The following is a 13,700-nucleotide window of genomic DNA, read 5'->3' on the forward strand; positions in this document are numbered from 1 at the left end:
ACACAGCTGTGGTATGGTTACACAGCCTATGACTTGAGATACCCTGTTGCAATGTGTCCAATCTGGGAGCCCGTGTCTGGTAGCATAGGTAAAAAAAACTATGCAAATTACTAGAACATTTTTGAGTGATCCTACTATTCCAGATTCCTTATAATGCCTGTGACGTGGCTCACATAACCTAACACCACCAACAAGCATTATAACAACTAAACATTTTGAAGACTTTCCATGCTCAAATTCAGTGGTTGCAATTGCAGTTGCAACAGTGATAAACAAAACATTTTTTCTTTCTTTTCTGCCTTTAACTTGTGTCTCAGGAACAGCATGGCACTCAAGAGGAAGTCGTTTACCCGTCTGCAAGAGCAAGTGTGAAGAAAAGAAAGTAACCAACAACATAGGCTGATATATTTGCAGCATATCACACTATTGGGTTTATTGCTTTCAAAATATGAAGTGATACTGAAAGTGGCAGCCACGACTTGTTACTTCTTTCTGTGGTTATTTAGGCTATGAGTAGGTAGAAGCCGGTAGCCCAAATAGTTTTAGTATCACTGCTTAGCGGTGACATTGATTCCACCCTACCCCATGCAACAGATTTTACTCTTCCTAAACCATAGACCTGACGTCGTCGTCACATAAGCAACCACATGCAGTGTTGATCTGACTGATAAGTGTACAGTAAAAAAAGGTTGTGGCTCATGACAAGCAACATTACAGGTGCACAATTTCTACTCGCTCCGAAACTGGGGTTTGAGGTCACCCGATCTCTTTCTAACCACCCACCGCTGATCAACATTTACTTTTTTTTTTTTTTTTAAATTTTTATCCCACGATTTTTGTAACCCATTTTTTCACCTGGTGCCAATTGCCTAAGCTGTGATCCTGGGCTCTATTCTCCCTCTGCCAACCTGGGGAGGGCCCCGAACTGAGCTCATGCTTCCTTCAATGCATGAGGAGTGAGCAGGCCGCTTCTTATCACCTGACAGGGGGAGCTTCCCCGGTTGGACGTAGCGCGTGGAAGGAACACGTTATTCCAACCAGTTCCATTCCCCTCCATCAGGCGCCCGGCTGGCCAGGGGGAGGCTTTATAGAGACCAGGATTACTGCATGTTTTTGTGAGGGTATCTACCCTAGGAGACACGGGGAGAACATGCAAACTCCACACAGAAAGGCCCTTTTGCCAACCCCACCTAGGGTGTGGGCACTGATGACGCGGAGGAGGGAACACGCCCCCAGCACCCACAGTGTCCCCCGGCGGGAATCGAACCCAGGACCTTCTAGCTGTGAGGCGACAGCACTACTGACTGCGCCACCGTGCCCCCACCTGATCAACATTTACTGTTGTCAAGAGTTCTGGTATACACCTTAAGACAAAGTAAGGTCACTGACAGGGGATGGATTTCTAGCAAATATAACAAAAAAGAGAAGTATTCGAAACTGTTAACCACTCGAAACCCTAACGTCCCTATTTTGGACATCATAATGGACGAACACGCAGAGAAAATAGGGCAACATTCAGCGAAAATAGCAGATCATTGTGACTCGTGATCTTGTGTGTCTTTGGTGTAGACTAGAGGGGAAAAAAGCAGGAGGATGAGGATAGGCCTCTAGTCTGGAGGACTCTGGTCAACTAAGGTATATTGTTTAAGTGGTTAAAGTAGTAGACTACAACTTTTAAGATGTTGTTCTGAGTGATATATCACATGAACAAATTCTCAAATTTAAAATGACATTCAAAAAGCATTCAATATCTTCACAAATTTGATCTAGATATGTTATAATTCATACACCTTCCATTAAACTTGCACTTTGACAGAATACTAAGAAATCTTTTTTTAAGCCGAGACAAAATTGAATTTACACTACAGAACATAGAAGCATGGAAGTCCATGTCACAATTTCTGTAACCTATGTAGATCCCTATAATCTTCTAAACATTGGAACATCATACTCGAGTCTAGTAAGACTGTCACAACCATCCTTCCGTGAACACAACACAGTGTCGTACATATCCCAATGACACCGGTCTCCACTGCCGCATTTCACACAAGTCTCATACAGCATTCAGCCCAATGGAGCAAATGACAGGGAATGGATAGAAGATGTGTCCCACCCATGATGGTGGTGATGGCTGCAGGCCATGCAGGGTGTGTCCCCAAAAAGCCATACAGGGAAAGAAATCCCTTCTTTCCTCTGAGACTCGACACTCGATAATCATGAAAAGAAAACATCTTTACATGGATGTTCCAATTGGAGGACATTCAAAGGTTCTGCAACCAGCAGGACATTGTGAGATATTCTGACAAGGAACGCCTCTACAATCAAGGCATAATATGTATCCAGGTCACCAAATTCGGGTCCCAAATTAGACCGGTTGAGAGAACCAATTATAGAAAGTTACATAATTGTCTCAATGCAATGCTTAGTTATGTAATAACTGTAATCTCTTTTTAATTTGATAATACACAAATATATGTTAAGATTAGACTGCCTTACAAATACAAAATTACACGCATTATTGTATATTGGCAAAAAGAGTGCTGTCATAACCAATGCAATGCTAAAGGCATCTTAAACCTTTCTTCACTTATCTCCTCCAATTTAAGGAGGTAAAAGGGATAGAAAAGAACACAAGGAAACATTTTGAATAATGCTGCACTAATCTGAACATGACAGGGCTGTGTTCATGTTTAAATGGGCTGATATGGAAGCATAACTTTAGAATATAGCAAATAGTAGGTTATTGCGACCGTAGGTCGCATTTACTATCAAAACCTGCACAAACTGTGAGTCCGTCAGTCCGTCAGTCTGTCTGTCACACCTCACACGTCACACTTTTTCCCTGCTTATATCTCCGCAACCGTTGCCCCGATCCATGCCAAATTTTGCACACACGTTCCTTGGCTGCCAAACTACAACCTCCAAGGACCCCCGGAGCTCCAGGGACCCCCAGGTCCCTGGGGGACCCCCAGATGTAAAAAATGACCAAATGCGCAAACATGACCAAATGACCACCCCAACGGGGCTGCTCACGGGGAATTCCCGGGGACCACCGACTCCTGGTGCTCCAGAACGGATGCAAAAGTGGTGGCGCCCCCAGTGGAGGACCCCCTACACTGCAGCTCACATAAAATGACGTAACTCCGGCTAGGAGCGACCGGGACAGCCGGGGCCGGTACCTATTCGTCCGCCTTGCCGGCGCGGAGACCCCACCCCTCATTTCTCACATGGCCCTCTTCTAGCGCCACCATGAGGCCGATTCTTGCAAAACACATTTTTGGACACTGCTCCTACAATTTTCGCCCTAAAATCACGCAAATCGGTACACAGTATGTCTACACTCATCCCATCAACATGAATCTGTCCCATATAGCGCCACCTCCAGGCCGATTTTTAAAAACACATTTTTGGACACTGCTCCTACAGATTTTGCCCTAAAATCACGAAAATCACTACACAGTATGTCTACACTCATGTCATCAACATGGATCAGGAAGATTTTGGCAAAACACATTTTTGCCCTATTTGTGGAGATAAGTGACCTACGGTCGCTTATCTCCCGATTAGGGAGCCTTACTGGTATACTAGTGTGTAATTACAGTATGTGACATACTTTGTTTCAATAACCAGCAATGGAATGGAATTCTGGACGAACTTAATAAACACTTTTAGCCATGAGAATATGTCTCTCATGCTGAGGCGCTTAGTTTACACCTCAGTAAAATTAGCACCCAAGCTCTTATAAGGGTAATAATAATAATAATAATAATAATAACTCAATATTTATATAGCACTTCTTAGGGGGAGAAAATATATATATACTTTGCTGGGGAGACTCAAGACTCCATAACATCTCTAATGGTTGCATCATACAAATATTAGATAAGTGGGTGTGGGACGGGTTTATCAGTATTTTTCTTGTAAAACCCATATGGGGCTGTTAAGTCTGACATCATTTTGTAGGCAGAGGAGAACTTTTGCCCCCCCAAAAAAGCGAATCTTTTTACTTTTACTATTTACTAATTTTTCTTCTCTTTGTTGTTGAAAGGAAAGTGGTAGAATTATACTTTAGTCGTTATTTTTGTCTCGGATCTGTTGAAATAGCGAGGGACAGATATTGACAATAAATCTGCTTGGAGGTCTGACTACAAAATGATGTCACGGCTTAAAAGCCCCATAGCCAAACTATCAGAGACACAATCAAATCAAAAATCTGGTTACTCTTCACAGAAAGAGATCATGTTTTTCATTACAGAACAGGAAGATGGACGTGCAAGGTACAATCATGCTGATGTTTATACATTTTATATATGTGCTCAATCAGCACATCCCTGGATACAATATCATAGTGCACTCACTGAGATGGTTTTCAAACTCAGCAATGATTGTACACTATTAGGTGATATTCCATTGCATGATATTACAAAGTGATATTTATATGTACTCAAAGTCACTTTACCAGTACATTAAAATAAAATCAGAAATACCAGATTGGGTTATGTTGGAGGTTCCTCTAACCATAACAAAGCTGCCATCAGTTCAGTACATGTACATCATGTATGGAATTGGTTCTCAGGGATCCTTGAGAGAGTTAGGAACCAAATGGACCCTTATGGGTCTGTAACTCAGAGATGTAAATTTTGTACACTCTCAAGAGTTAAATTAACATTGATCTTAAAATATAAATTGGGGTCCCAGAGATATAAATGCCATTAAACGGGGGTCCATAGCCTAATGCATGTCAAATTGAAATTAAAATGGGTGAGACAGAGACTGAGATTCACTGCTAGAGCCATAAAAAGCTAGTAAAAAAAATAAGTGTCAATTTCAGGGTCCTTGACATGGAAACTTTGAGAACCACTGATGTATGGAGGGAGCAAATATCAGGACTGTTTGAAGCTGGGTTACCTTATACTTCCTTTCATAATTTTTGGACTGAGTTAATTTGCTGGAAGAAGACAGGGCTTCTTCAACTGGCACTACTGTATTCCAAAGGAGACCTCATTCTCAATGAATTTCCGTGAAAAAAATATATATATCAGAGGTGGACGTATCTCTGAATATAGTTGGAAGACTATATGAATTGAGTACAAAGGGACCCCAATGCAAACAAGCTTTCTTGTGGTCTCTATCCTTTTAGTTGACCTTCCATCAGTGGACTGTGTTGTACTTTCTCCTATGCAAAATTCGAATGAGGTATTCAATCAATCAATCAATCAATCAATAAAACCCTTTACAGTTTTAACAGACACCGTGTTGACTTGCATAAAAGGTTTATATTATTGTTATTTCCGTGGTAGGCGGGGTCACAACTCGATATGTGGGTGGGGGGATTAGATAGAGCCGGGGGGTGCGTGCATACCTGGTGGGTTGGGTAAGGGTTCCCCACGACTACACTAGAGTAGAGTAGTTACTACTTGGAATAAATCATAAGTGTTATGATCTTATATTACATCGCACACTTATACAACGTTTAAACAACACTACCCGAGCGCAGCAAATTGCAGCGTAAAGCCCACTGAATACAGTATTCACCAGCATGAGTGGATAAATAATAATCCTCGCTGTACACCGTGGCCCGAGGTTAGTCACACTAGTCGGGCCTGGACTGTGGAAGTGGATTCGTTGGCGTTGGTTGGAAAAACAGACTTCCATTCCTCCCACAAAAACAAAAGCTGAAACTATAAACGTCCATGTTTCAACCAACATCTCTCGGTTTATAAACGACAACGCGTTAAAAAGAGGAGTCAATGGAACCCGACGCGGCGTTGGAAAGAAACAAGGCAACACCCCGAAAAAGTAACATCACACAACTTTTCCTACTACAACTCCTCTGTTGTAGTCGCTCACTCACTCACACACACACACACACACACACACACACACACACACACACACACACACACACACACACACACACGGGAGTTTGAAACCCCTCCATAACATACCAATCATTTCTACTCACCCGGAGTTTGTTTCCAGGGAATGTCGGTATCGTTTATTGGTCTGTATGCGCCATTAATGTCCAAATATATCCGAATCTTCTGTCCAAAGTTATACAGTCAGTCGGCAGAGACAGGACTCTTCCCTTCCCCTCTGGTCGATGTTATCATGGGCGGGCAGGCAAGAGAAGAGAGTAGGGAAGTTCCTGTCCGCTGAGCCACAGGAAACCCCGAAAACACAAGCTCTACAAGCTCTCAACGCGTCGCCGAAACGACGCGTTGTGGGTTTGTAGATCAGCTGTTTTCGCCACACGACACCGCCGTACGGGCGGAGTGTAATATCACAGCTGCTGCCTGGCTGGCTGCGGCACGCGGCTCCTCCACTAGGGACACATGCGGGAATTATAATGGTACGATATCAAAGGAATTTACAGTAGTAAAGGCATGTATGCCGTTTAAAACAATGTGTATCGTATTTGTTAAGGACCTTAAAACAAAACATGTTTTAAACGTTTTTTATTATTATTTAAAAAAAACACACACTCAGATAAGTTTCTTTTTCTTTTTCATTCGGCTAATACTCGAACTCTGCCCCCAGAGCATTTTCTGTCCCTCGCTATTTCAACAGATCCGAGACAAAAATAACGACTAAAGTATAATTCTAACACTTTCCTTTCAACAACAAAGAGAAGAAAAATGTGTAAATAGTAAAAATAGTAAAAAGATTCTCGGAAACTGGGGGCAGAAATTCTCCTCTGCCTACAAAATGATGTCATACTTAACAGCCCCTATTGCAGTTGCCTATCTCCTTAGACTAATGCAATGATATGTTCTTCATGTTGCAGGTGGAAAAGATGGGTCTGGTGTGATTTTAATCACTTAATGTAATTAATTACTTAATAATAATACTTCATCATATTAATGGATGTTTTGTATTAATAATCTAAATCTGCCAAGTAACTAAAGCTGTCAAATAATTGTATCAAGAAATGGAAATAGGCCTTAAAGTAGGCTACTCATAATTGTACAAAAGTTTACTTATTTGCTTACTTCATTGATCCCTGTAGGGAAATTCAGGTGTCATAGCAGCAACAGATTGATTGAAGACTTTATTAGAATTCTGCATAAAAGGTACAGTTTCATCCAAGGGGGATACATCAAAAAAGAACATAGAATGACAGACAAAGAAAACACAGTACTATGCAGAACATATACAAAAAAATCAAACCTCGGTTCGAAGTGAAGCGGTGAACTTTTATTCTATGTGTTCTAGAGTTATGAAATATGTGATCTATACATTCTTTATATATTCTGAATTCTACATTCTTTATATATTCTGAATGAATGAATGATTTTATCTGGAGGGCCGAATTATCATGTGAAGCTTGACCAATCCTCAAAGTATCCAATCATCAGACCGGGAGGGACACTACACACATATTCTGGACGTACAGGACAGATAAAACCTGTTCATTCTGAACTGAAATGGCCATATATGGACATGGGACACACATTTTGCTTTTTGAAAAAGCCTATTCATTCTGGACTGATATTCTGGACGTACGGGACAGATAAAACCTGTTCATTCTGGACTGAAATGACCATATATGGACATGAGGTGACAGACATTTTGTTTTCAAAAAAGCCTGTTCAATGGTAATTAGAAAGGTAAGGTCCTCTAAGTGGCTTTTCAGTGCCGTTTTAAAGTAAGGTAGGGATTTACATTCCTTAAGGCCTTCGGTAGGGCGTTCCACATTTTTTGCAGCATAGCAGGAGAACGAATGTGACCCTTTTTTAGCAAAATCTGGGTTGGATGTGATCTGTGGAGCTGCCTCTGGTGTTGTAATTGTGAACATCATTCACGTTTTGGAAGTATTTTGTCAGGCCCAGTAAGCAGTAACACAGGACAGGTAAGAATAAATAAGTAAGTATACATCTATATATATATATATATATATATATATATATATATATATATATATATATATATACCTTACATCTATCACCTATGAATCAATGAATGGATACACACACACACACACACGCACGCGCGCGCACACACACACACACACACACACACACACACACACACACACACACACACACACACACACACACACACACACACACACACACACACACACACACACACACACACACACACACACACACACACACACACACACACACACACACACACAATATATATATTTACATCACTTGTGGGAACATTACATAGACTTCCATTCATTTTTATGCAGGTCCTGTGGCCTTACCCTAACCTCTATCCCTAAACCTAACCCCTAACCCTAACCCTAACCGTTGTGGGGACCTGCTATTTTGTCCCCACACTGTCAGAGGTCCCCTGCAGGTGACTGTGTGAACATGCGTTTAGTCCCCATAAGTATAGCGAGACAAACACACACACACACACACACACACACACACACACACACACACACATATAATTGGTGCTTACCAATGCAATGCTCATTCTGTGTCTCATTGGTGGACTATTAGTCCAGAAACTAGTCTACCAATGACATCATTGATGGGGATGGGGATTCCAAGCTATAGAAACTACCAGGTAGCGTGCTGAAACCAATGTGTTTCAAAAACAAAAAAGTTTTGAAATCTTTTTCAAATGACAATACCGGCTTAATAAGGTTGTCATTGGTAGGCATGTTTCTGAACTGTGTGAAGTAGACTGAACTGGTACCATTTTATTATGAGCATTAGTGAGGAGGATCAATGATATGAAGAAATGGGTGAAGTGGTCCTTTACGCAGTAGCCATTAAGGACAACAGAACAGGGGGGTCAGGTTTGGTTGTGGGGCCTGATGGCTACAGGCCCACAGGACTGTCCAAGTCACAATTACTCTGATGGCTACTGGCCCACAGGACTGTCCAAGTCACAATGACTCTGGCTGAATTTTCTCCTCATAGTAGCCCATATGAATATTATTTTGATTATTACTATCGCAAGCAGAGCGCGGTAGTACTGTAATCGGCTGGGTATGTGTAGATGTCCCCCTTTTTTGAAAACTGTAGCCCTGAAACGGCTGGGATTCTGGGAATGTACGTACTGTATGTATGTATGTAGGTGTCTCCTTTTTGAAGACTGTAGCCCTGAAATGGCTGAGATTCTAGGAATGTATGTATGTACGTATGTCTCCTTTTCTGAAGACAGTAGCCCTGAAATGGCTGGGATTCTGGGAATTTATGTATGTACAGTATGTCGGTGTCTCATCATTAACAGCCAATAAGGGACCAGCATTCCCGGTGATGCCACTGGTGATGTCAGCAGAGTTTGGTATATAAGAGCGTTCTTGGTAATGTCTTCATTAACATCCAATGAAGCCAGCAGTGCACACCCCGTGGCGTGCTCTGCTAGCGAGTAGGCCATGTGTGGCCTGCTTGTACGTGAGGCGCAAGTTGGCACCTCGACAGAGTGTAGCTCTAGTTTATTCTCGTAGCCTAATGTTTGATCAAATCAGAGCTTACAAATCAGAGCTTGGACCATCCTGCCTGAGAGAATCATTCAAGGTCCTCGATATCCTTTTTTGAGCGGTGCAAACCGCTCCAATAAGTGGCTGTGCGTATGTCCGTAGCCCTTTTCCTCAGCGTTTTGCCATAGTAAAATGTGTGTGCGTAGCATCATGTTTGTCTAGTGATGTCATATGTCGTATGTCTGTAGCCTTTTTCCTCAGCGTTTTGCCATAGCAAAATGTGTGTGTGTAGCATAGCCTGTACATCCTAGACTCAAAACCTAGTCTGAAGACGTTATGCAAGCACGACCACCGCTCACTTCACATTGGGTGTGATTTTTTTTTTCCATTTATGAACTGCCAATTTCAATTAAGATGTTTTCTATTGGGTTTAGAACCACAGAGTGGAAACAGCGATGGCTTTTGTAGAACCTTTACCCTGTGAACACAAAACCATTTACAGTATTTCTGTGTTGCTGAAAAGGTCCACCTGCAGGCAAGTTTCCTGGCAGAGGCAGTGCCATTTCTGGCTATCCTGATACTTGGCAGAATCCATGATGCTGTTGATCGCGCCAAGAGCCCCTGCATACAACTGGTAGCACAATAGCTCAAAACATGAAAGCTCTATTTTATACTTTCAATTTTGTTGTTGTTGAAAATAGCCAATCTACAAGCTCTCTACGAGTGCTTGTCAACCTCAAGGAGGCGCGGCGGATGGGGGGGAGGACGCGTTAGGACTGGGATGCTCAGGGATCTCTGACCTCAAGATGAAAATAAGATGAAAATACAGAAAAAACGTGTCCAGTCTGTGACGTTAGTCAGCTATGAGGTATTTATGACGAATGACTTCAAATGTGGGCAAAATCTCAGCCCTGCTCTGACCCCCATAGACCAAAAAATATAAAGCATATGGGATTTCTGTGCACTTTTCTTTTGTCCACTTTAAAACTGAAAATAAAAGCAAGCTCTTATAAAGATTGAAGGAGTTCAGTCTGTATGCAAGGAAGCAGCTACGCATTGTACGGTTTGCACCCCAGATTCCTTGGGCCCCATACATTTCTCCATCCATAGCGGCCTATCCCCAAATCTTCTAGTTGCCACACTGATGTTGCTACTAATACAGGGATGTAATAGAAATCAGAAAGGAATACTGTGAGTGTTCATTGAAAAATCACATAGGCCTACCTAGTCTCTCTAACTCTCATGTCCAATCCAACGTGTTGTGTCTCAACAACAGTTTTCAATCTCAGTCCAGGTGTTGTAGATAGAAGACCTGACTCCCAGAACCTTTCAGTCCGTCTCCATGTCACCATGGTGTGTCTCCTTGGACACCATGAGCCTCATAAGTTTGCTGTGGAGTTTCTCGATCTTCTTTACATCATGTGCCTGGTCCGTCTTGTACTGTAAGCACACAGCGTCATCGGTTACTTTGACGCATAGGTTTCTGTCGCAGTGTCTGTACTTCATAACCACTCTGACCTTCATAGGATCTGCCAAATACAGTTTTTCGGCTGCATGAGAGAAGTCCTCCCAGATCTGATAGCAAGGCATGGTCCCAATTAAACAGTATATAAACTCTGTTCCAATCCGCTCCTCAGGATCACTAATGACAGAAAGCCACTATCAGCAGCAGAGTGAGTCTATTTAACCTAAACTTTATCATGTCAATGGTAGTTAGTTGCTGAAACATTGCCCAAATATGGAGTCATATGTCAGATACTGATACTGTATGTCATAGATGAATGACATCATACAATTCCTGGTGGAGATACAGTATATGCACTCCACTGTGTGAACCTCCATAGTTTTATTATTTTATTATCAGTTTGTTTTATTACTTGCGCCAGCAGAGCGTACAAGTACTACTTTCGGTGCCGCCCGTTTCTGTCCGACAGTACAAAGTCAGGGCCTTTAGCCAATGAGGGAGCACCGTTCTTGGTGACGTCACCACCAACAAGTGCGACCTGATATGAATGAATGATGACTGAATGACCGCTGAATGTCTGTATTCAGATGTGTATGTATGTCTGATTGTCTGTGTCCCTTTATGCCCATATATGGATGTCCCCCCTGATTTCCGTATAGGAAGATATGTCATATCACTCTTTGCCCAAATATGGAGTTGACTAGCTGACATCTTATTACTGACATAGTACTGACGTCATAGATCACTGCCCACAGGACATGCAAATGGTCATTTGTTTTGAGCCGTTTTTTTTTTGCGACAGACAGTGGTAGCTGACTTTCTTTTAACAATATTATAAAGGAATTTGACCATGGGTTTCCCCACAGCTCACCTTTCAGCTAGTTAACCTTTCAGCTGAACATGAACTCTGCTCCTATAGGACCTCCAGGTCCCCAGGGGTCCAATCTCTTCCCGGCAGGTCCTGTCCAGAAGATGCTGAGCCATGTGAGGTTGGAGAACCTGGCCGCCGGTCTCTGTGGAGGAGTGGTGTCAACAATCATGCTACATCCTCTGGATTTGGTCAAACTCAGATTTGCCGTAAGCGACGGGCTGGAATTAAGGCCCAAATACAACGGCATTTTGCACTGTTTGAAGAGTGTCTGGCAAAGGGAGGGGCTTAGAGGACTCTACCAAGGAGTGACTCCCAATGTTTGCGGTGCTGGGGCATCGTGGGGACTCTACTTTTTCTTTTACGATGCAATCAAAGCATACACACAAGAAGGACGTCAAGAAAAGCTGAGTGCCATAGAGAACCTTGTGTCTGCAGCTGAAGCAGGTATGCTGACTGTCACCTTAACCAACCCTATCTGGGTAACCAAGACCCGCTTGTTGCTTCAGTACGACTGTGACCCATCCAGTAAACAGTACAAGGGCATGGTTGATGCTCTGGTAAAGATCTACCGCCACGAGGGAGTGCCAGGTCTATACAGGGGATATGTCCCTGCTCTGTTTGGAACCTTTAATGGAGCACTGCAGTTAATGACCTACGAGGAGCTTAAGAGAGCATACAGCAAATACTACAAAATGCCTTCAGATAAGCAGCTGAGTCCATTGGAATACATCACAATGGCTGCATTATCCAAATTATGTGCTGTGGCTGCAACGTACCCATACCAGGTGGTGCAAGTTCGTCTACAGGACCAGCACAATAAGTACAATGGGGTTATGGATGTCATCAGGAGGACATGGAGGAACGAGGGCGCAAGAGGTTTCTACAAAGGTGTAATCCCTAACATCATCTCTGTCACTCCCGCCTGTTGTATCGCCTTCATAGTATATGAGAAGGTAACACACTTCCTGCTGGGCCAATCCAAATGAGGACAAAAGAACGTTTGTTCCTTGCACCAAACCGGGGTGCCGTGGCCAAGATTCAGAGAATGCAGGCTGTTAGATGTTAGTTTGCACTAACGTAGCACTTTGTAGGATGCAAAGTTGTGAAGGAAAAAAGATGAAGCAGCGATGAATGCCAACAGCAACTTTTGCTGTTGGATAAACTGTGGATTTTCAGTCAAAAGCGATGGTGTTGACTAGGGTACACTGGTGTTGCACTTAGACCTCGTGTCTGCCTTAGATGCATTGCAAAACATTCAGATTTAAGGAACGAAGATGTGACTTGAAATGTCGTTGGAGGGTTTAATGACGATAATTATTCTTTGATGCTCATATTTGTAAACAAATACTTTTACCTGGAGGGCAACGTCGGCTATATTAACATCAATCCTATCACGAGGGTTGTGACAAGTATCTCTGGGCAGCTCAAGATGGAACTTCTGTGAATGCCGGGTGCTGCACTAGTGTGGACAAAACTATGAAATTGATCCTTGACTTCTCTGTACAGCACAATCCCGAGTGTTGGTTTAAAGATCCATTTTACTCATTAATTGACACTGGGCCACAATGGAAACAAGTCCCCAGGACTTTGTGTAATCATTAAAGGTATTTGGTCTTCTTGCTCTTATATTGAGAAATGTAGATCCTGTAGCCTGGTTTGACCACTACAGGTTCCTGGTTACTTCCTTAAGTTCAAAATTCAAACAGGCAGGCTTTATTAGCTCTCCACAGTGGTAAAACTTTCAGTACTCGCGTGGGAGACCTGGGTACGACACAAAAGTGACATAGTGTGGCTATAATCTTTTGTTTGCAGCTAGTTACAATATGTGGTAGCAGGACCCCTATTTGCATTTTCCAGTCCTATCAAATATGAGAAAGCCACTCCATCTACAGTAGATAGTCCCGTTTAAACTGTATTCCATCAATTGTTGCGTAACTTGCGTTACAGAATAATGACAGTATTATGCTCAGACT

At 42.5% G+C, this 13,700-nt stretch overlaps 3 protein-coding genes across 4 annotated transcripts in view; 1 reads left to right on the top strand and 2 right to left on the bottom strand.

Annotated features, from left to right (window-relative positions):
* cyfip1 (cytoplasmic FMR1 interacting protein 1) overlaps window positions 1-6,106 on the bottom strand; it is a 58,229-nt gene extending 52,123 nt beyond the window's left edge. For both annotated transcript variants that reach the window (XM_080732576.1, XM_080732575.1), the window contains exon 1: window positions 5,966-6,106. The gene's annotated coding sequence lies outside the window, so the exon portion shown is untranslated. The remainder of the gene's footprint in view (window positions 1-5,965) is intronic.
* A 4,614-nt stretch (window positions 6,107-10,720) lies between these two features.
* Window positions 10,721-10,981, bottom strand: LOC308283412 (signal recognition particle 9 kDa protein-like; the record flags this gene model as incomplete). Its single annotated transcript, XM_080723839.1, has 1 exon — window positions 10,721-10,981. One exon carries the CDS (start codon window positions 10,979-10,981, stop codon window positions 10,721-10,723), a length of 261 nt encoding a protein of 86 aa, XP_080579965.1.
* A 775-nt stretch (window positions 10,982-11,756) lies between these two features.
* LOC308286141 (solute carrier family 25 member 32-like) lies at window positions 11,757-12,713 on the top strand (the record flags this gene model as incomplete). The annotated part of the gene is made up of 1 exon (XM_080727097.1): window positions 11,757-12,713. The coding sequence occupies one exon, from the start codon at window positions 11,757-11,759 to the stop codon at window positions 12,711-12,713; it is 957 nt and encodes a 318-aa protein (XP_080583223.1).
* Between the last annotated feature and the right edge of the window lie 987 nt (window positions 12,714-13,700).

The sequence above is a fragment of the Nannobrachium achirus genome (assembly GCF_963921795.1).
Source record: "Nannobrachium achirus genome assembly, chromosome: 1".
Lineage (NCBI taxonomy): Eukaryota > Metazoa > Chordata > Actinopteri > Myctophiformes > Myctophidae > Nannobrachium > Nannobrachium achirus.